Below are 24,514 nucleotides of genomic sequence, written 5' to 3'. Positions count from 1 at the left end.
GAGTCAGATTTTTTCAAGATATTTATATTGTAAAACATTTCTTTGACAATTTTATCTAAGTTTAATAAATAATATGGAAGAAATAAACTTATTTAATTAACTAGTTATGTTGATTGAGAAAATAATGGTCAAATTCAAACACACATACACTCATCAGGACTTTAGGAAAACGGTAGCTTCCTCACTTCATTTCTTATTTACTGTTACGTATAGGGTTCGTATACATTCCATATTTTACGGGATCCCTTATTACGAGTTTGTGTCCTGGCATCCCGATAAAACTCTTTTGGACGCAGAATTGTCCCGTAATTTGTGTATTTGTGTTTAACATTCCCATTCTTAAACATAAAACACGTAATTGCCAAGAAATTGATATTAGTTATTGATCATAAAATTGTCTTATCAATTAATAATACTGACATGTTGCGAGAATAGTACAACTAGGGACGTTGTAATAACTAAGCATGGCTTATTTGATATGACACAGATCTGTTATGAAACGTAATTAGTTTTATTATTGTATATGCCTAAAATGCCGAAGAGAAAGTGTGTTCTGACAGAAAAGCTAAGGACTAAATACCCTTTTATTATACCATGTAATTGTGATGGCAAAGTCGACGAGAAAGTGAAATGTACACAATGTAATGCAATATTCAGCATACAGCACGTCGGTCGGTCAGACATCATGCAGCACATCGCTACAAAGAGACACAAATTAGCAGAAAATGCAAGTGTAAGTAGTAAAGTGTGAGATTATTTTTCTAAAAAAACAATGGGTGAAATGGGAAGAAATCTTGCAGCTGATGAAGCTATATTTGCATATCATGTATGCATGCACAACCAGAGTTTGTTTGATGGACTGCACGTCGAAAATAGTCCAGAAACTATATGACAAAAAGTTCACTTGCGGTCAAAAGAAGACTCAAGCTATAATTGTGAGTGGATTAGCACCTTATGTAATTGCTGTTTTCAGAAACGAACTTGAGAAAGCTAATTATGTGTCAATGATGATAGACACTTCTAACCACGGTGCTTTGAAAATAGTTCGTTCTAGTTCGATACTTCATACCAAAAGAGGCCATCAAAACTATGGTTCTAGAGTTTTTAGATTTACCATGTGAAACCGCAGACCAACTTACAGAATATGTATGGCAACTAGTGACAATGTGGAATATTGAAAAGAAAGTTGTTGCCTTGTCAGCAGATAATACAAATTTTGGCGGAAGTGGAAAGAACAATGTTTTTCATAAATTGAAATCAAAATTGGATCGTTCGTTGATAGGAGTTGGTTGTTCATCCCATATCATAAATAATGCTATACAATGTGCAGCTGATACATTGCCCATGGATGTTCAAGCTGTGATTGAAAAATTATATCAGCATTTTTATATCTATACTGTTAGAGTGTATACACTCAAAGGTTTTTGTGACTTTTTAAATACTAAGTATAAGAGTGTTAGGGCACTCAAAAACGCGATGGTTGTCTCTGTACCATGCTCTCAAAAGGATGAATGAGATGTAAGAAGTTCTCAAATCATATGTTCTTTCACTTGATAAACCACCATTGCTTTTAAAAAAATTTCTTTAGTAATCCAGTTTCAGAGCTAATAGCCACATTTCTAGAATGCTGATCTGAAATGTTTCATGCAACAATTTGTGCAATTGAAGGTGAGAAAGTCACTCTTGCCAAAGCAAAATCCATTATTGAAAGCCTCAGAGAAACTTCAGCAGAGACGAGATAATGATTTTGCAACAAGAAAAGAACAGTCCTTACTGAAGGCATTAATTGAAGATTGACTCATCACTGAGAAAAATTATGGTAATTATAAAAATGAATTTTATGACACCTGTATAGATTACATCTAAGAATGGTCTTCTGACACTCTTACTTTTGAAAGTTTGTCTTGGATTTTATTGAAGAATCCAGAAACCAGTCTCAGTTGGAAAAGTGTAACAACTATTGAAGAGGTCTGCCCAAACACAAAAATGAATGAAACTGAACTGTTTGATGAGATGGTGATCTTGAAAAAGGCAATTACAGAGAAGAAAGAAGAAATTAAAGCAAAATCTACAGGAGAAATTTGGTATGAATTATTCAACAGTGTTGGAGTAAATGAATTAATAAATTTGAAGTAGATTGTTGAGTTCTTCTGCTGCATTCCTGGCACAAATGCTATTACTATTATTATGGACGACTCCAGGGAGTCCTTAGACTCATTGAGGGAGGCCCTAAACATGTCCACACAACTATTCGACATTCTCACAGTATGTATCATACCTTGCCTTGAACTCGCTCACCGTCATAGCACCCACAACAGACTCTGGCAGCTTATTCCACTAATTTACCACTCTAAAAGTAAAGAACCCAGCTCTAACACCCCCTGCTTACCACAATCTTGCCCAGCTTTCATAAGTGTCCCCTAGTTCTTCCACCACCAGTCCTGATCTCAAAAATATCCTCTGAATTAATCCTATAGAAACCCTTTAGCAATTTGAATGTCTCAATCATATCTCCCCTTTTCTGCCTATCAACTAATTTCTGCAACCCACAAATCTTCAACCTGTTCTCATAAGGTTCTTTCCATAGACCTGCTATCATCTTAGTCACTCGCCTCTGGATCCTCTCCATGCTAGTAACTAGTATTGAAAGACTGTTTTCCCGGATGAACTCCTTATGGACAAACGAAAAGAATAGGTTATCTGTAGAAATTGTGAAAGCTATGCTCATTGTTAGTGTTTTTCAATAAGGACTGTGTGGAATTTCATAACTTGGTAAAACATAATTTTTAAAACATCTTTACTTGAGAAAATACAGTCATTTGAGAAGTATATCACAGGCAAAGATCAATGATTTAGTATTGTTTAAAGTTCACTTTTAAGATTGCTATAATTAATTAAATTCTTTTCCCTTTGCTGATGTTCGTAAGTAAGAAAAGCAATAAAATTTTGTTGGTTTACTCAAACCAAAAGTGTCCTGTATTTTTTTTTCAAAAATATATGAACCCTAGTTATTTAGTGCTTGCGTGCACGTGTCTTTATCCTAAGTTTCCATGAAGATGGCAACGTGACGTTGCTGAAATATTGGAAAGTATATATTAAAGTTGATTTAATTTATATTAAATCAACTTTATTATTATAACAACTTAATTTATGTGTTTGGTGGATACCTGCTAGAGTTGCAGAGTACAAGAGATTTGTAGGAGCAATCATATTAACTGTGAAAAAATATATCCCTAGAGGTTACAGAAAAGATTATGTCCCTGGATGGAATGAAGAGAGTGAACATCTCTACAGAGAGTTCCTGAAAAGTGAAGATCCTGAAATAGCAGATGAATTACTACATAGACTGGACTCATCTCGAAAAACAAAATGGATTGATACGGTTGAAAACCTTGACTTCAAACGATCAAGCAGAAAAGCTTGGAATCTTTTCCGACAACTATCCACAACTAATCTACCTAAAAGAAAAAGCATAATTATCTCCCCTGAGAAAATAACTAATCAAATCGTTAATATGTCAAGGGCACATAGGGACCGTGAACATACCAAGAAAGTTAAGAAAGAACTTAAGAGTTTTAAAAATAAATGCTCCTGCTTTCTCACAATATGCCTCAATCTTCACTATAGATGAAGTAAAAGCCATCATAAAAGATATCAAAGCAGGCAAGGCCCCAGGCTTCGATGATGTCCATCCTGAATTTCTGATTAATAGCGGGCCAAATACTATAAAATGACTCTGTGAATTCTTTTCTGATATATTATTGACTGGCCGGCTACCTAGCCACTTTAAGAAGTCAAAAATAGTTGCTATTCTTAAACCTGGAAAACCACCCCAGGAGGCAAAAAGTTACAGACCTATTGCTTTATTGAGTTGCACCTATAAAATGTTAGAACGCCTTCCGTACAACAGATTGTCCATACAATTATGCATCATATCCCGATTAAACAAGCTGGTTTTAGAGAAAAACGTTGCTGTGATCAAGTGCTCACTTTAACATCATACATAGAAGCTGGATTTCAGAAGCAAAAAAAAATCAGCTGTCTTCTTGGACCTAACAGCAGCCTATGATACAGTATGATGTGAAGGTCTTATATACAAATTTCTTAGCGTTGTCCCATGTAAACGGACTGCACACTTAATTTCCTCCATGCTCACTGAAGGTTTCTTTCAAGTTATATTAGGAAATAAAATGTCCCGACAACGAAAACTTAATAATGGTCTTCCACAAGGGTCAGTATTGGCAACCTTACTTTATAACTTACGCACATATGACTTGCCTGCTATCATCTCATGCAAGTTCTGTTATGCTGATGACACTGTAATTGCTATTCGACACAAAAACGAGTCAGGCTGAAGACGTACTTACAAAAGATCTGAAAACAATAGGTGAATATTACAAAAAATGGAGGCTCCAGCTCAATCCAGACAAAACAGAAGTATCAAGCTTTCACCTTAATAATCACATGGCAGATGTCACTTTACATAATCTTTCTTTGAAGGATGTTTACTACGACACAATAAATTTCCAAAGTACTTGGGCGTGACCCTGGACCGCATGCTCTCTTACAAGCAACACCTAACAAATGTTTCTGCTAAATTAAGAAACCGTAACAACATAATACAAAAACTAATAGGCACGACATGGGGAGCAACAGCTGATAATCTGCGGATTACAGCTCTTGGTCTAGTTTTCTCTGTTGCCGAATATTGCTCACCAGTGTGGCTAAATAGCACATACGTTAAACTTGTTGATAGCCAACTAAATAATACGAGACTGATTTCTGGCACAATTAAATCAACGCCCACACACACACTGGCTTCCAGCTCTTAGTAACATTGTTCCACCGAATCTGCGCAGGATTAAGGTTCTCTTACAGAAGTATAAGAAAATCTTGGAGAACACAGCCCTATCAATACATTTAGATCTCCCAGACTTAAGTGTATGACAATTGAGATCAAGACATCCACCACTACAATTAGCCCAACTACTACTACAATCTAACTTTGACCTGAAGCAAAAGTGGCAAGACCAGTGGGAGAGCCAGACAGGTGACATCACAAAATTTTCTCTCAATGAATCTCAATCAATCAACAAGAAAGTTTTGATGCTTGCTCATACCTCCCACGAAAATCCTGGACTCAGCTTAATAGAATACAAACTGGTCATGGTGTATGTGCGGACATGCTTTTTAAATGGGGTAAACAACCTCCCCGCATTGTGATTGTGGAGCTCAGAGACAAACCGTGGACCATATTGCGACTCAGTGTTATCTCAGAGCATATTCAGGAGACAAATTGGACTTTTTAAGTGCTACACCTGAAGCTATGAACTATCTGACCAATATGGATGTAACCTTTTAATTTTATTGGTTTTTAAAATGACTTTTGACTTTTAATTTTATGTTTTTAAAGTGACAGTGTATTGTACTGCATGTTTTGATATTTGTGCCATACGAATAAATAAATAACATATATTTCTAGTATATGCTGTCAATTCCTTAAGTATTTAATTATCATGTCCATCGTATAAGCCTTTCTACAAGAAGTAGTTGCGTTACTAAAGGGAATGGACTTTATCATGGAAATGATGAGGAGAGAATGATTTCAACTTGGTGTTCATCTGGTTCGGACTCATCAAACATGTGCACAGATGTCTATATGTATAAGGAATTAGAGAAGAATAGAGACTGCAAATTGTCTGCAGTCTGCATGACACGGTTGGACAAGAGTATACAAAAGCACATACAGGTAGATTATTATTATTAGACACCTCCAGGGAGTCCAAGACTCATCGAGGGAGGGCACCTACTCTGCAGCTCTTTTTTGCCACTCAATCCACCAACCGACCGCAACTACACCAACGCCATCTACCACCGACCACCACCACCATTAGTATTTCCGAAGACGATCACAAACATTCATCCCTAATGCGGGATTCGAACCCACAGCCTTTTGACTGGAGATTGGATACGTTAACCACTCGGATTATGTCTATACACAAATGCTGGGAGTATCAGAAACAAAGGGGTAGAGTTTGTTGCCTTTGTCGATATTTTGGGACCTCAAATTGGAGGCATTAGTGAGACATGGTTATAAGAATCAGTCATGCTAACTGATATTGAGTGTAAAGGGGGACAGTATTTTTAGAAAGGATAGCAAGGATAGGAGAGAAGGGGGCATGCTGCTAATGATGTTAGATGACTTGAATCCAGTTAGAGTTGAGACCTATGATTGTAGTACTAACAATATTCATGTGGCAGTGAGTTTGAAGCCGTCTGGTGTGAGGTGGAATCTAACCAGATCAATTGCATAGTGAGGTGTGTTGTTACAGACCTGGTGGATCAGTTGCTAGTGATGAAGAAATACATCACCAAATAGAAAAGATGAGTGTGAAAAGAGTAATGCATTTTTGAAAATTATGGAGACAACTACCGTGTTTGAATGAAAACTTTAGTTTAATATAACTAAAATCTACAATTCGACGTTTCGACCTTTATGTCAAGGTCATCTTCTGGAGCATACAACTATACACAGAAAACAAGCTACACTACAATCCAACTAGTTTGTTAAAGATAATGACCAACTGCTACAACAATTGTTGGCCTGACCTCTGGTGGAAAAAAAATATATATATATATATATAAATTAAAAAAAAAAAAAATAAAATAAAAAATTTATACATCAAGCTAGAGTCCTATTATTAGTGTTATCTGTTGGTTGTAGAAATACATTGGGCGCAACAACAAGTAACTATCTATATACATATAATAACAACATGTTATACCTGTACATTCCAGCCAGTTGGTATGGAATGGCTTCTAATAATAGTTGTAGATTGGCTAGAGTCCTGACTTATGCTGGATCTTATATATTAGGTAGGCTGAATGTGTGCCATCCAGATCTTTGGAATTTTCATGCCTTCTTTATTGTTGATATTTGGATGATTTATCAAGATTTCGCAGGCTTCCTTGAATTTCCTTTCATACCAGGTTTTTGTGTGGTGTAAAGAGCGGGTGCTTTGCCAGTTGATTTGTTGTAAGGTGTTGAGCGCGTGGAAAAAGCAAGAGGGCATCGTTAGAAGCTGAGAATGAATGCTGCTAAGAAGAGGGTGAGATTTAGATTTTCTCTCTCTTGTAGAGTGGTATGTGATTGGAATGGATTACCATTGGATGTTGAGTGTACAAGCATTGTGAATGAATTTGAGAACAAATGTGATAGCTGGTGCATGTAATATGTGGCCTTCTCTTGATGAGTTCCCTTACTCCCTAGATGTCACTCTTAATAATATCTGTATCACTATTAATAATAATATCTGTATTTCAGAAGTACTTATTTTTAAACCAAACATCATTATATTCCTGATATGTGCCCTGTAGGAAGGTACAGGATATTAGGTCAGTAATACTACATGAAAAGTTTATTATCAACTTCCTACTGCCATTTTTTTCCCTTTTCCAAATTAATTTGTCGGACTAGTAATCAGATCTTAATTTTGCTCATTTGATGCACCTGTGTTAGAATACTTTGATAAGTGTGAAATAAAAAGAAATTGAATAAAATTAAACAGATAAAAAAAATGAAAACAGAAAAACACAAAGGGATGCCTTGTTTAATTTATCTGAATAAGGATAATTTCAGAAGTCTGTTTTTAAACCAAACTTCATCAAATTCCTGATATGTACCCTTTAGCAGTGTACAGAATATTAGAACAGTACTATGTGAAAAGTTTATTACTAATTTCCTGTTGCCAGTTCTCCCTTAACATCTGTCAGGACTGTTCATTTAAAAGATGTTCTTAACACCTTTTAATGCACTTCTAATTGTATCAGACCAGATCTTCATTTCTAGGTCTTTTCCTGGTACTGAATGTTTTGATAACCTTTCCTTATATTCTGTTTAAGTGCCCATATTACCTTATCCAATGTTGATCAGCTCCTTGGCTCACGTTCCTGAATGCTAACAGCATCAGGTTCCTTCCTGTTTATTTTTAATGATTCTGTTACTGATACTATCTGTTCACTCTCATAATTTTTTCAGAAGTCATGTTTGTCTCCAGTCTTTGATCAGGTGTTTTATTTCTAATGCAGCTCTGAAATCCATAAGTTAAAATTGATTTGGATATTTATATATAACTGTTTCAATATTTTGATCATCTGTATAAAGTGAATAACAGCAGAGATAGTCTGCACCCTTATCCACTTGATTTTATGTCAAACCATCTTTGTCTACTTCAATTCCAACTGCTGACTTGAATCTCATATATAGACAATGTATTGTGCAATATAATTCAAGTGTTCCTCTTGTTATCTTGTCATATGTCTCTACTAGGGCTACAAAATAAATTAAAATTATAAGATCTTTATTATGTTTTCATGATTTCTTAACTGTTTGTCTTAAAGTGAAAATCTGATCTTGACAACCTCTATATGACCTGAACCCAGCTTGTTTTTATCCAACTTTTTCTAGTTTTTCTTAGGCCTCTTCTCAAGCATGCTTGCACCAATTTTACCTGAAACACTAGGGAAATTCTTGTCATTTTTGCATTGCTTTATTTTTTTATAGAGGGTTATTATGAGAGCTCTATTTCAATCATCTGGAATTCAACCTTATGATCAGGCCATCTAAATTATGCAGTGCATTGACTAAAACTTTTAAATCTCTTTTGAACAAGCACCTCCCCCCTTACTAGCCATACTTTATCTTATATAAAAAATTTACACCCACTTCAATCTTTAATCTAAATTTCAGTTTTAAATAGCACTGATATCAAGGTAAATTTTGATGTCACTCTTTATTTACCAGTATCCTCCTTTCTGACACTTAAATGTCTCCTCTTCTGACATCATTGACTTCTATTGGTATTTATACTAGTTACTTCATTCGGTAGTACAATATGTATAAACAAATAGAGGGTCAGTCATGAATTCACCTTCTTTTTCTTTAACCAATTTCTATATGCTCATCATCATCATACGTATCAAGGATTTAGGCAGTGCATGGCCTGTTCCGGCTTTAGAAGTCATCGTTGAATCGTTTAAGAGGACGTCCTGGTTTTCTTTTTCCTAATGGAATGTAAGAGGAATAGCATATAAAGAAATAGAATTAGACCAGTTATTAAATGAAAGAAATTTTAAAATAGCAGTAATCACTGAAACAAAAAAAGAAATTAAAAGGAACTATGAGAACTGAAAATTTTAATGTGATATATAGTGGAGTCGACAGAGACCAAAAAGCACAAGCAGGAGTCATTTGGATTCATAACTCCCTTTCAAAACAGTTAAAACATTATAAATTATGGAATGAAAAAATAATAGAAGCTAGAATAAAAATAGATAGAGGCTATTTAACAATAATTGGTTTATATGCCCCAGAAGAAGGAAGAGAACAGGATAATACTGATTTTTATAATCAGCTTCAAAACATATATAATAAAATAAATAAAAATGATTACATAATTTTAGCAGGAGACTTAAATGCAAGAATTGGAAACACAAAAATTAATAATATAGGAATACATGGAGAACACACTCTAAACAGAAATGGTAAAAAATTGATTGACTTTGTAGTTTATAATAACCTAAAAATAATGAATTCCTTCTATAAACATAAAGACATAGATAAATATACTTGGGCAGCAAGAGGATGGAAATCAATATTAGATTACTTCATATTAAATGAAAAGACATCAAAATTTTCACTAGATGTTAGAGTTCACAGAGGATTTCTATGTGCTGCATTTCGTAAAACATCTTTATACTGCTTTTCTCAAACCTTCTGATTGGCCTAAGATACATTGATGTATTCTCCATTTGGTCACATGGCTCAGGCACAGTTTTTCCTCCTCCACCTAACAGTGAGCACCCCAGAATCCAGTTCACTACAGAAAAATACCAATTGCATGCCTTTTCTGAGCACTTTAATTACATCTCCCCAATGGCACTTCTTTCTCAGTTTACAGAAAACCTATCCACACTGGTAGATACAAAAACTTTCCATAACCTCCTGCCTTGTGAACAGAGCCTCCAATCTCTGTTTCCAACCAGGCTCCCCTTACAGCTAAACTGTCTTTATTTGCCCATGCCTTCCTTCCAATGGCTACAATATCAAAAAGATTAACAAAATTTGTTTCTTCCATCACCTCACTTCTCTCTAACATACAAATTATAGTAATGCTATTACTGTTCTCTATATTCTGGGCATCTCAGAAAAAAATGGCCAGAACTTCAAAGAAATATAATCCCTGCACTGTTTTTAAAATCTGCTCTCCTAAAGATTCTCTCTCTCTCTTTTCTAGCTGCTTACAAGGTTCTCTTTGCTTGCAACTTGTCATATTAGACATACTAAGAGATCTGCCATGGAGATCATAAGAAATATGTTTGCTACCACAGTTATGATCAGCCATGTCTGACCATGACTTGGATACTTTGCATAGAATTAAATGGAATGACTGTCTTTACTGCACAAGTACAGACTTGAAAGACTTTCAGAATCAGCAGTAGATTTAAAAAACAAACCTAATCTAAATTAATATGGTTGTGTTAAACTTCCCACCAGGAGGTTTTGTGAATGACAAAGAGAAATAGTGTACTATCATCAACAAAACTATAAATAGGATTGATATTTGTGAGCGAAATAATTGATGTATAGGAGAAAGAGTATAGGTAAAAGCACAGAGCTTTGAGATACTCTAGCATTAATGGAAAAATCAGATGGAACTATCCACCGTGACATGCAATGAATTATCAGACAGGAAGCTTGCAACCACTCAAAGGATAAAATTGAGACCATAAGACGGCATCTTAGAAGGCTGCAATGCCAGACTTGAAATCCCTTGGAGGTATTAAGAACATCCTCATGAAATTCTCCAAATCTGATTCTCCATAGCCTGTGTCCAAAGGCTCTTTAGCTTCCATGTCTGATATCATTCAAATATATTTTTGCATAAAACTTTTTATGCAATCACAACAGTTAAAAAAAAAATCCTTTCAAAATAATCCTCATGTTCTTTTAAACTTCCTTGTTTATCTTTGTTATATTTAATTAACCTTGACATTACATTTTATTCTTTTCTATTTCTCTTTTTATAGACTTCATTTATTATTTCTCTTTGTGTTTATTGCTATTATTGTGTTTGACAGTGTTTGTTGGTCACTTCAGTTTATTGGAATTTGCATCACTTTGGCTCTTAGACATTGATGGTTCACCATTATAATAAATTTTCATATTTAGTTTTATGAAATCATGTTATTAAACTAAATATATTGGATAGAAAGAATAATTGATATTTCTTAGGCAATTTACAGTAAATTTTGAATTTGTAAAGTATTGTTTGTGATGACACTATGTGATGACCTGCATTAATTGATTTTTGGCAAATCATTTCTCAAAATTTCACCACCATATGAAAATAACCATATTTATGAAAATAAATATGGAAAATAGCCATATGAAAATATGGTTATTTTCCACATTTTCAGTTTATGGAAAATAACCTAATCAGTTATTTTCCATAACCTAATCAGTGTATTTTCAAAGAAATAGTGAAAAAATATGTATTTCCTCTAGATACTGTATCTATTTTTTTTAGACAGCAGTCATGATTTTTTTAAGTTTATCCAGTTGCTTTTCATTATGGAGAACTCACAGGGACCACATGAACAGTTTGCTATAGTGAAATTTCTTTAGCCTGTTTGATTTTGGTCAGAACTTTTCAGTAGATTTGTTATAGTAAGTAAATTTGTTATAACTGTGTTTGCTATAACGAAATCCAGCTATATTATGTTCACTTAATCTACTTTATGGATGTTTTATGCATATCGACTAAATGGTTCAAACAGGAATGAAAATCCAGTATTAATGATATCTTTTAACAGAGTCAGCAAGAATTAAAATTTGTGCCAATTTTATTGTTCCTCTGTGCAAACGAAAATAAAAACACAAACAGGATGCATGTGTAAACCTGATGAACTATTAATTTGCACAATTTCACAAGAAATAATTGGCACAAATTTTAATTGTTGCTGACTTCGTTAGAAAACAGTGTAATTCTGAAGGAAAAACCATTTTTTATTCTATTTTATTTATCTTTATGCAATGCTATGTGCTATGGGAACACTAATATGATGTTAAATAACTTAAATCTGACAGATGTAGTGTGCACTACAGAATGTCATGTAAAGAACAGCACATTTATAAGCTGAATTATTTTTCATGATTTTATTAATTACTTTTATATGTTGACCAGTTTCATAATCAGTACAGGCATATACCGATCATACACCATGTTAGGTTCCAAACCACTGTCGAATCGCTGCTGGTTTTAATAATATTTTTAAGCAATCATATATTGTGCATAAATTACATAAATAAAGCATTTATTTATATTAGATAGGCATACAAAAAATTTAGAATAATTTTTGCAAACAAAAAATGTTATTCTGAATAGCTTGGCTTAATGGAATAAGCCAACTAGTTTAGTCATCAGTATACATTGTTAAAGTTTTCTACTTCAGCAATAAGATTACTTTGTTTACAGATAACTGCAGTATTAACTAGTGTAGCACTCTTCACTTCACTTTTAGAACTTTATCTTTGTTTTCAACAGTTACAACAGTATTGTAAGTTTAGTCTGCAGCCCCTGTTTTCACTAACCATCATCGCTAAATTTAATACTTTTAATCTTAGATCTAATCTAATAGGTTTATACATCTTTTCACTGGAACAACACCCTTACTTGGAATTTTATCTGTCATTATTAACAACAATAAAATAAAATAATTATATTCTTGGTTTAATCCAAACTAAGCATACAAAGTTTGTATCTCCAAAAATGAGTGATCTACAAGATCACACTAAAATCTTATGGAGTGACCCTAAGAGAGAGAGAGAGATAACTACTAAACTCATCACTCCTGACCTGAATGATTCCAGGACAGAAAACTCAGCAGTGGGGAGACTCAATGACAGGCAAAAACCTGCCATCAAGCATAGCCTCTCTACTCCATAGGAAGCAAGCAAACCCAAAGATGAACATTAATAAATGCCATCAGTGGGAACAGACCCAGAAGAGATGTCTGAAGAAGCATGAACTATTTTGGATTTGTATAATGCTATGCATTATGGGAAGGACCACTACTCACTGGTTTCTATCACTATACACAAGTAGCTTAGCTGTGAAAATACTTCACATACAAACTTTGTTTGCTTACACTTTGATAAAGGATTAAACCAGGAATATAATATATAATTTATTGGCATCTTTAATTTATAATATAAGCAAATGAAAAACCTTTCAACATCTATCTCTGATCCAGAGTATTTTAATAATAAAGTGATACACCTTTTCACTACTTGTATATGGGAAATATGACTTCTGCATTATTTGGTTTCTTTTCTGGGTTGACTCTCACTGACAAGACCGCTGATGACATTTATTAATGCTTGTCACTGGGTTTGCTTACTTCCTTTGGAGTAGAGAGGTTCTACTTAGGCAGGTTTTTGCCTGTTCTGGAATGCTTCAAGTCAGAAGTAATGAGTTTGGTAGTGAGTTTTTAAGGTCTGATTTGGTAAAGGTCAAAACCTGTCTGGGTAGTGGTCCTTCCCATAATGCATAGCATATGTCCAAAAATGGTCTGCTTTGCAATATGGGGTGCTAAGGCAATTGATGTGGTCATTAGCCTCTATATATAAGTAGCTCAGTCATGAAAATACTTCACATACAAACTTGGTTTGCTTACACTTGGATAAAGGATTAAACCAAGAATATAATTTCTTGGCATCTTTTATTTATAGTATAACCTTTAAATTAATAATAATTATAAACAGTTTATAATTCATAGAGAAACACCAAAATACAGAAAGTGAGCAACAATGTTGTAAATAAACTAAGTTCATGAATACTGTGTATCGGTTCATAGCATTATCATCGTATGAGCGAATATCATCTTCGTATGAGCGAATGCATTGTTATATAAATGGGCATTACTCATAATTGGAATGGATCGTTGTAAGGCAGGGTATTACTGTACATTTCTACAGAAATAAAAGATGATATTCAGTATAACACACATCTGTAAAAGATAGTTTTTAAAATTCATTAATCTGTTAAATGCCATGCACTACGGCATCTGTCAGATTCATGCATGTAATTCTACCCACTACCACAGTTCATGAATTACTGTTTTAATGTGTTTTGTCTTTTGAAATCATATAGCAACTTCTTTAAAATGTTGACACATATGAAGGCATCAATATAAATACATACTTTGTTAACAGGACTATATGGGACTAAGTAACTAGTTTTGAGACTAATTCCCAAATTTTGATTCTATTCACACACCAGTTTTATCTTTCAGTATCTAAGGGAAAATGTTATAGATATCAACAAAAACTGGCATCAGATTATAAGTTTTGAGATGGAAACTTATAAACTAATGCCAGTTTATGTTGCTCTAATAACCAGAACTTTAATAAGACTGATCATAAATATAAAAATAATTAAGCAAATGTATAGTATACTAGAAGTACATATAATGATATTTATTTTATTTTTTAGTATTAAAATTTTACAAATAGCTCAATTTTAACAATTCTGTCAATTTTATGAATTTAACAGAATGAAGTGCTTGAAAAATCATTATTTGAATCAAAACAAGAAAATCTGAAATTAGAAACAAAAACAGTTCTTTTGGATAAGCAATTAGAAGATGTCCGTGAGCAAATGAATCACTCCATACAAAATGAGAGCACCAGTGAGGATATGCAAACTCTTCAGAGTGAAATAGGTTACCTCTTTGAAGAAAAGGTATTAATGATATTCCATTTATCATCAGATTAATTGATTTAACTTTAATTGTAGTAGCATACTATATTTTAATACCATGTAAAGACACATCTAAATGTGTCTTTACATGGCATTGGGATGTCACATAAAAGTACATTATTATTATCATCCCAAGATCCCCATGGAGTCACTTGTCATGGAGGACCCTTTGTTATACACATAGCCCAGCCCATTACTGTGCCTTAAATATTCAAATTCTCTGCAGACACCACCCTCTCAGGCAATACATTCCAATTATTTACAAATCTCCATGCAAAAAAAAACTACTTTTCACTCCCTTGCTCATACCATCCTTATACAACTTTCAGGGATGACCTCTTGTTCTCCTCCAATCCCCCACCATTTTATGAAATTCCTCTTCAGCATTAATCCTGTAACAATCCCTTACCTACTTGCATAGTTCCATCATAATCATCCTTCTTTCTTTTATCCACTAAACTCTGTAAATTGCATTTTCTCAACTCTTCTTTATACTTTCCAGAGACCAGAAACTACCTTAGTCAATTGCCTCTGGATCATTTCCATTATCTCTTAATCCTTTTGAAAAACAAGTGGCCAAATCTGTGCACAGATTTGGTCATTTATTTCCCACATAGTCCATATGTGGCATAATCAAGGCCTTGTGCAATGGAACCAGAATCTCCTTGCTTCTATAAGTCAGTGTCCTCTGCATTATTGCCAGAATTCATTCTACCATCACCCAAGAGGTCACTTATTTCCTCCTACAGTATATCTCCACTAAGTATGCTCTACATCCTATCTTTGTGTTTCAAATTTTAAAACCTTACATTTCACAATATTGAATTGGCATCCCCAGCTTCTATGCCTATTCACTCAATATATTCATGTCTTCATGTAAGGCCACATCTGCTCTTCTCCTCACAGTTCTTCCCAACTTTGCATTATCTGCAAATAACTGAATATCCCTATCAAATCTAACCCAATGCCATTAACATACAGGTTAAACAGCAATGGCTCTAAAACAGGCCTCTGAGGTGAAACCACTTGTGACTTTCCTCTGCTGGGATATTGTTCTCCCATACACAACTTGCTGATAGCTATCAGATAGCCAATCTCCAATCCAGTGCACTAATTTAATATCCAACTTCATCTGCTTTAGTTTGACTATCAACTTATGTGGTAATCTTTCAAAAGACTTTGTAAAATTTAAGTAGACTATTGTATATCCATCTCCCTTGTCCCATGCAGTTGTCACATTATTGTAATAAATAATTACTAAAACATGACCTCCCTTTATCAAATCTGTGCTCTCCATCAAAGATGCCATATTTTTCAATAGATAACGTGCACCCCAACATTTTCATTGCTCCTTTTGATGTATAGATAACGCGCATGTGCCAACTAGCGGTAGAGTTAGGAAGTACAGACAGAGGATGGAGGAATTCTTTAAAAGCATGTGCATTGCTAGTAGCAGTGGTCGATTATTCCATACATCCTGTTTTAAAATATTTCATAAAGTAAATCATTATTTGTTTATATTTTGTTATTAGATCTGAATTACCCATGGAAGACAGAAGTACTTCTCGGAGAAAATCCTACACAGCGCTGTTCAAGCTTGAAGTAGTAGAAGTAGCAAAGGAAAAAGGGAATTGTGAAGCTGGTAGATTGTTCAGTGTTGGAGAAAGTAGTGTTCATGAATGGTGAAAGGCTGAAACAGTCCTGAAATGGTTACATACGAGGAAAGGTGCTATGAGGTTTACAAGGTGCTTGTGGGCATCCATAGAAAAAAAAACTGTTTGATTGGATTGTTAGTGAAAGAGCTAAAGGTATGAGAATATCTACTCCATGTGTGCAGGAATAGAAAAGAATTACACAAAATGATAATATAAAGGATTTCAAGGCTTAACTTTTGGTTTTTGGATTTATGAAGAGAAACAATTTAACTGTGTGCTCCTCCACTAGTGTTGGACAAAATTTGCCATGTGACCAGGAAGCTAAAGTAGCTAAAGTTCATTTGTTTCTGAGAGAAAACTTGTGTGGGGTTGATGCTTGTCACTTTGCGAATACGGATGATGTTACCGTAAGTTTTGACTTGCCTAGTTCTATGACTGTGAATCTGAATGGATCAAAAGAGGTTTCAGTTGCTACAATAGGGCACAAAAGGTCTAACTTTACTGTGGTTCTCTATGTAACTGCAGATGGTTCCAAACTGCCACTGATGGTGATTTTCAAAAGAAAGACTACTAAATAACTTAAGGAATTCACAACATATACTGGAATATAAATTAAAATAAACTTTAATATATACTTCCTATATTTATACTTCCTAAAAAACAGTAGTTTCTTCGTTTCGACATCATTTGCTGTTTTTAGTGCCTGCGTGCATGTCTTAATCTTATGTTCCCATGAAGATGACAACGTGACCTTTGCCGAAATATAGGAAGTATAAAAGTTTATATTCCAGTATATGTTGTGAATTCCTTACGTTATTTAGTAATCATGTGCAATCAATGTATAGCCTTTCTAACGAGAATTTCTACTACAAAAGAAAGACTGTTCCAAAAGGTTGCAATTTCAAAGGTATTATTGTTACTGCTAATGATAAAGGTTGGATAAATTTCGAGGTTATGAAATTTTGATTGAAGAGTGTGTGACGAAAGAGAAAAATGGCATTTTTTCAACCCAAAATCTTTGTTAGTGTTGGATTCGTGTAAGTCACACATGACAGCAGAAGTTAAAACAGTTGTAAGTATTCCAAATTGGCCATCATTCCAGGTGGTTTAACAAAAAAACTCCAACCCCTTGACCTTGCAGTAAATAAACCAGTCAAAGACAAATTGCAGGCTAAGTGGGAAGGAAGACTGGATGATGAATGGCATCCATGAATATAACAAAACAGGGCAGATGAAAAGAATGTCATATAAAGATATGGTTGCGTAGATTGTAGAAAGTTGGGCTGCTGTAAGTGAAAACTGTGTTAGAAATGGCTTCATTAAAGCACAAGGGAATGCAGTGGTGTCCGGTGACAATGATTATCAAGGTGAAGAAATACCAAACGAAATTTTTAACGCAATTGATTCTTTCCATATTGAGTCTAATGAAGAATTTTTTGGATTTGAATAGTGTAATGTTTAATAAATATTAAGTAATACTCCTACCTTAGTTTTGTTATTACATTTGATTTACCTCTCATACCTTTCAAATGTATACTACGCATGTTTGTTCATTTTTAACGAATTTTTTAACGAATCCAGAATTGGGTTGACAACAGTGGTATTACTGTATATAGTTTTGTATAGATAACGTCCACGTTATCTATACAAAACTATATACAGTAATACCACTGTTGTCAACCCAATTCTGGATTCTTGCTCTCACAACTCCACACACACACACACACACACACACACACACACACACACACACACACACACACACACACACACACACACACACACACAGACTGGTCTATAATTTGATGCTGGAGTTCTCTCATCTCCTTTATGAAGCTGTACTATCTTGTCTTCCTTCTACTCCTTTGGAACTTGACCATTGTAAGACTCATATTAAACAAACATGCCAAGCATATGTCAAGTCCCCACGACCTTATTAACCTCCAGATTACTCATTTCCACATATCTCTTGCTCACTCAGTCTCCTCCTCATCCACTGACTGCTCTCAAACTTTCCATGATGTCACATTCACAAGGATGAAAGACCTTTATGAACTTGACCCTTGATTCAGTTGATTCTTGAACAACATGGGTTTCAACTGGCTGGGTCCACTTATACATTTTTTTTTTTTATATATTCAGTCAATATATTAAAAAATGTTTTGGGAGATTTGTGACAATTTGAAAAAAAACTCGTAGATGAACTGCGTAGCCTGGAAATGTTGAAAAAATTAAGAGAAAGGTATGTCAGGAATGCATAAAATATATGTATACAGGGTGTTCGGGATAAATTTGACATATTTATAATTAATTATATTTTTCCGTAAGTTACATGTATTAACACACACTTCTCTTCATTTAAAAGTTTGGACCCTTCTTCATTCATATACAAGATGTCAGAAAGGATGGATAGCTGGAACCCACCTGAATCATGGAAGAGAATAACTTGTATCATGATGATTCGTGCCCGCCATCAAAATAAGGATATTACGACTGCTGCCCAATGCTCCCTGAATACAGTAAAAACAATCAGGCATGAACTAGAGACTTGCAATGGTGACTACGAGGATGTAGCAAGAAGAAAGATCCCTAGCAGACGATCTGATTGCGTTCGTACAGCAGAATTCCTCGCAAATCTGCAGGAACAGGTGTTGAAGAACCCTGGCATTGGAATTCGGGCTTTGTTCGTGGAGTTGCTAACTGTAGTCAAGCCCTGGATAACAAGGGTAGCCAATGGTAGGCCGTATGTATGGCAGCAGGATTCAGCCCCTTGCCACACCTCTGGGAAAAGTCAAAAATGGTTGTCTGAAAATTTCTACGACTTCACCAGTCCAAATGTTTGGCCTCCAAACTCCCCAGACCTTAACCCCATGGATTATTTTGTATGGAGCGCAGTTGAAAAAGACACCAATCGCACTTCCAGTAATATAAAAGCCCAGTTAATGGATAAAATTAAAACAGTTTTTGTGGCCCTTCCCAGGGAGACTGTAGCATCAGCTTGTTCGAGGTTCCGAAGCAGAATTGAAGCTGTGATCGATGCTAATGGTGGTTATTTTGAGTAAATCTTGTTGATAGTATTGTAATTAACTCTGCCTGTAATGTTTTTTTGTCAATTCATTAAATTTAATAGATACAAAGAAGATTTTCTTTTTCCTTACGAAACTTTCAAATTTATCCCGAACACCCTGTATACTAGTCTATTATTTACTACCATGAAATATACACAAATCCATTATAAAAAGTTAAAATTTTTCAAAACTTATGCACACAAACCTATGCAGACCTTACATGGGGCCATTTGCAGTCGAGATAAATGTATACAAATATAAAGATGCAGAATTAAATCATTATTATTATTATGGGCAATTCATCATCATCATCAAATTCCTGCCATGTACCCTCAAGGGGTGTACAGGATATGACAGTACTACATGAAAAAATTACATCATTACTAACTTCCTATCTACAATTTTCCTCCAAATCAGTCTGTTACTTGTCAAGACTCCAACATTATCAGATCTTATATTTCTATCGTTTAAGGCACTTTGTACCGTATCAATCCACCTATATCTTGGTCTTCCTCTGGGTCGTTTTCCTGCCAACCTGGCAGAGAACACTTGTTTTGCTAATCTTTCCTCTCCCATTCTATTTAAGTGACCATACCACCTGAGATTAGCTCTGCTAACGCATTCCTGGATGCTGACAATGTCAAGTTCTTTCCTAATATCCTCATTTTTAATATGATATTGCCATTGATGCCATCTGTTCACGCCTCTAATCTTTCTCAGGACTCTCATATCTGCGGTCTCTAGTCTTTGGTCAAGTGTTTTACTTCTGACCCAGCTCTCAGATCCATAAGTTAAAATTGGTTTGAACACAGTCTTGTATACAGCTAATTTAGTGTTCTGACTAATTTCTTTCTTATTCCATATGAATTTATTCAATTGACTTCCCACGATACCAGCTTTGCTGATTCTGTTGTCTATTTCTATATTTAGTTTACCATCTTCAGTAAAAATTGTGCCTAAGTAGCTGAAATGTTTTAATTGTTCCACAGGTTCTCCATTCACAACACAGTTTACATTTTCAATGATTCTGCCTATTTTCATTGTCTTTGCCTTTTTAATGCTGACCTTCATACCATATCTATTACATCAGCTATTCAATTTAGTCAGAGAATCTTGCAGACTTGTAGCGGATTTATTTAGAAGTAAACATCATCCGCATAAAGCAAAGAGCTGACATTAACATCTCCAATTTTGATATCAGGTTTAATACCACATTCCTTCATAATGTGATCCATATAGATAATGAATAACAGAGGGGATAATGTACATCCTTGTCTCACACCAGATTTAACATTAAACCATCTTCCTGTACTTCCTTCAATTCTAACTTCTGACTCACAACTCAAATAAAGACTAAGTATTGCTTGATATAATGCCCCATTGACACCATATAACTGCAGCGTATTGAATAGCTTCTCTCTTGGCACCTTGTCATATGCCTTTTCCAAATCGACAAAACTTAAATACAGATCTTTGTTATATTGCCATGCTTTCTCGACTATTTGTTGTAAAGTGAAGATCTGATCCTGACAGCCTCTATTTAGCCTGAATCCAGCTTGTTCTTCACCAAGCTTTTCTTCCACAATTCTTCTCAACCGTTTCTCAAGTATACTTGCATAGATCTTGCCAGGAACACTCAGTAGGGAAATACCTCTGTAATTCTCACATTCAGTTTTATTTCCCTTTTTATATATGGGTACTATGAGAGCTCTACTCCAATCATCGGGAATTTGTCCCTCTGTCCAGGCTTTCTGAACTATGCAGTGCAGCCACTGTAGGACTCATACCACCATACTTCAGCATTTCTGGTCGAATATCATCTACTCCTGCTGCCTTTCCACATTTCAAGCCTTTGATGGCTTTTTCTACTTCAAGTATGGATATGTATTCCTGACTGAATGCCTGGTCAGTGTTTTTTATCACTGTGCTGTCATCACTGCTTGTTTCATTTAGCAGTTTTTCAAAGTAATTACTCCATACTTCAAGGATATCTTTTTCTCCTGTTTTCATTTCGCCTTTATCATCTCTAATTCCTTTTACAGCACTCTTTCCTCCATTCCTAAGCTTCTTCAACAACCTCCAGAATATTTTGCCACCTTCTTGATATTTATTTTCTATATTCTTGCCAAAGTCCTCCCATGACTTTTGTTAGCTAGTTTTACACACTGTTTAGCTTTCTTACATTTGTCTCTGTATTCTGTAAGAGTAAATGCTGACTTATTTGCCAGGAACTTTTGATATGCTTTCTTCTTTTCCTTCACTGCCTCTTTAACTTCCTGTGTCCACCAGGGAGTTCTGATTTTTTTATCCTTGCACACAACCTCACCACATGCCTCTCTGGCAGAATCAATCAATGTTTCCTTCATAGTTTGCCACTGAATCTCGAAGGTTTGATTCCTGTTCTCAAACTCTTTCATTTTCTTTTCAATAATATTTCTGTATTTTAGTCTACAGTTCACATCTGAGAGCTGCTCAACTTTTATTCACTTTAAAACTTTCTTGCATGTTATTCTTTTCAATATGAAATTCAATTTTATCCTGCTAAAGACTAAATAGTGATCACTTCCAATTTCAAATCCTCTGTACACTCTGGTGTCCTGCACCAGGGAGAAAACATCACTATCAACAACAACATAGTCAGTGAGACTTTTCTTATTCCTAGCCTCTTCTCTCCATGTGAATTTGTGCACATTTTTATGTTTGAACATTGTGTTAGTAATAACCAGTCCATGTCCTGAGCAGAAATCCAACAGATATTTGCCATTATTATTAGCTTTGCTCTTTTCTCCAAATTTTCCCAAAATATTTTTGTATGTCTCACAATCATTTCCTACTCTGCTAATTAGATCCCCAACAAGGACCAACTTTTCCTTTTTCATTGTGTCAGTTGCTTTTTCTAAAGCCTCAAAAAATTCCTCCACTTCTACCTTAGTAGAACCTTCTGTGGGACCATAGGCACAAATAAGTCTCATTGTCCAGGTCCCCATTCTCATATTTGCCCACATTACTCTACTTGAGACTGACTGCCATTCAAGAAGATTAGCCTCGTATTTTGTATTGAATACTATGGCTACTCCTTCTTTTCCTTGATTGTCATTGCCTGAATATAACATTTTGTATTTATTGCTCAGAAAGATCTCACCAGTTTTGTCTTTTTTGTTTCAGTCACCCCTGTTATGTCGATCTGGTACTTATCTAATTCCTCAGCTAGCTCCATTTCTTTGCCATTCAGGCTTCTTACGTTGATAGTACCGATCTTTAACTCTGGTGATGTTGAGTTGGGGTTTGTTTTCAGATTTGTTGCAGTAGCTGACTTTTCGCTGTTCGCCCTGGTTCCCTGGCGAAAACAACGGGGGCCTTGTTTAACCGGGCGACGCCCCAGCCGGCATGAAATTTTGTCATGTTGTACCATCGTTTTTTATTTTGGTTTAACCAATAAGAATACAATTTGGTCGGCTAAATCCCAAATTGCCCGCCCATCCTCGTTCGTTCAGTATCAAAGTAGATACCCAACAGGGTGCACCACGAGAAGGTGAGGATTGGACATTAGGTCAGAAGCCCTGGTCGGTTCTCTGCATTCCTTTTAAAGGCTATGTGGAGGTCTCCTCTCAGTTATACAGCTTTGACCCTTAAGCACCCCTGAGTTGCCCATAAGGGGGGTGCTTAGGGGTCAAAGCTGTATAACTGAGAGGAGATTTCCACATAGCCTATAAAGGAATGCGGAGAACCGACCAGGGCTTCTGACCTAATGTCCAGTCATCACCTTCTCGTGGTGCACCCTGTTGGGTATCTACCTGGATACTGAACGAAGGAGGATAGTCTGGCAATTTGGGATTTAGCCGACCGAATTGTATTCTTATTGGTTAAACCAAAATAAAAAAATTATAGTACAACATGACAAAATTTCATGCCGGCTGGGGCGTCGCCTGGTTAAACATGTCCTCTGTTGTTTTTGCCAAGGAACCAGGGTGAACAGCAAAAAGTCAGCTACTGGAACAAATCTGGAAACACACCCAACTCAACATTACCAGAGTTTAAGATCGGTACTATCAACATAAGAAGCCTGAATGGCAAAGAAATGGAGCTAGCTGAGGAATTAGATAAGCCAGATCGACATAATGGGGGTGACTGAAACAAAAAAGACAAAACTGGTGAGATCTTTCTGAGCAATAAATACAAAAGTTTATATTCAGGCAATGACAATCAAGGAAAAGAAGGAGTAGCCATAGTGTTCAACACAAAATACGAGGCTAATCTTCTTAAATGGCAGTCAATCTCAAGTAGAGTAATGTAGGCAAATATGAGAATGGGGAACTGGACAATGAGACTTATTTGTGCCTATGGTCCCACAGAAGGTTCTACTAAGGTAGAAGTAGAGGAATTTTTTGAGGCGTTAGAAAAATCAAGTGGCACAATGAAAAAGGAAAAGTTGGTCCTTGTTGGGGATCTGAATAGTAGAGTAGGAAATGATTGTCAGACATACAAAAATATTTTGGGAAAATTTGGAGAAAAGAGCAAACTAATAATAATGGCAAATGCCTGTAGGATTTCTGCTCAGGACAAGGACTAGTTATTACTAACACCATGTTCCAACATAAAAATGTGCACAAATTCACATGGAGAGAAGAGGCATGGTATAAGAAAAGTCTCATTGACTATGTTGTTGTTGATAGTGATGTTTTCTCCCTGGTGCAGAACACCAGAGTGTACAGAGCATTTGAAATTGGAAGTGATCACTGTTTAGTCTTGAGCAGGATAAATTGAATTTCATATCGAAAAGAATAACATGTAAGAAAGTTTTAAAGCGAATAAAAGTTGAACAGCTCTCAGATGTGAACTGTAGACTAACATACGCAAAGATTATTGAAGAAAAAATGAAAGAGTTTGAGAACAGGAACCAAACCTTGAAGATTCAGTGGCAAGCCTTGAAGAAAATAAAACCCTGATTCAGCCAGAGAGGCATGTGGTG

The 24,514-nt window shown here is 35.3% G+C and overlaps 1 protein-coding gene across 2 annotated transcripts in view; it reads left to right on the top strand.

Annotated features, from left to right (window-relative positions):
- The window catches only part of LOC150105642 (protein Spindly-A-like), a 203,450-nt gene that overhangs the window by 54,637 nt on the left and 124,299 nt on the right, over window positions 1-24,514 (top strand). For both annotated transcript variants that reach the window (XM_090394965.1, XM_090394964.1), the window contains exon 4: window positions 14,616-14,804. In XM_090394965.1, the coding sequence (XP_090251091.1) occupies window positions 14,616-14,804 (189 nt within the window). The remainder of the gene's footprint in view (window positions 1-14,615; window positions 14,805-24,514) is intronic.

The sequence above is a fragment of the Typopeltis vanoorti genome, chromosome 6 (genome assembly GCF_054136105.1).
Source record: "Typopeltis vanoorti isolate ZY-2024b chromosome 6, IOZ_Tvanoo_1.0, whole genome shotgun sequence".
In the NCBI taxonomy this organism is placed as follows: Eukaryota; Metazoa; Arthropoda; class Arachnida; order Uropygi; family Thelyphonidae; genus Typopeltis; species Typopeltis vanoorti.
The sequence above is the reverse complement of the archived record's forward strand: the minus strand, read 5'-3'. Positions and strand labels throughout refer to the sequence as shown.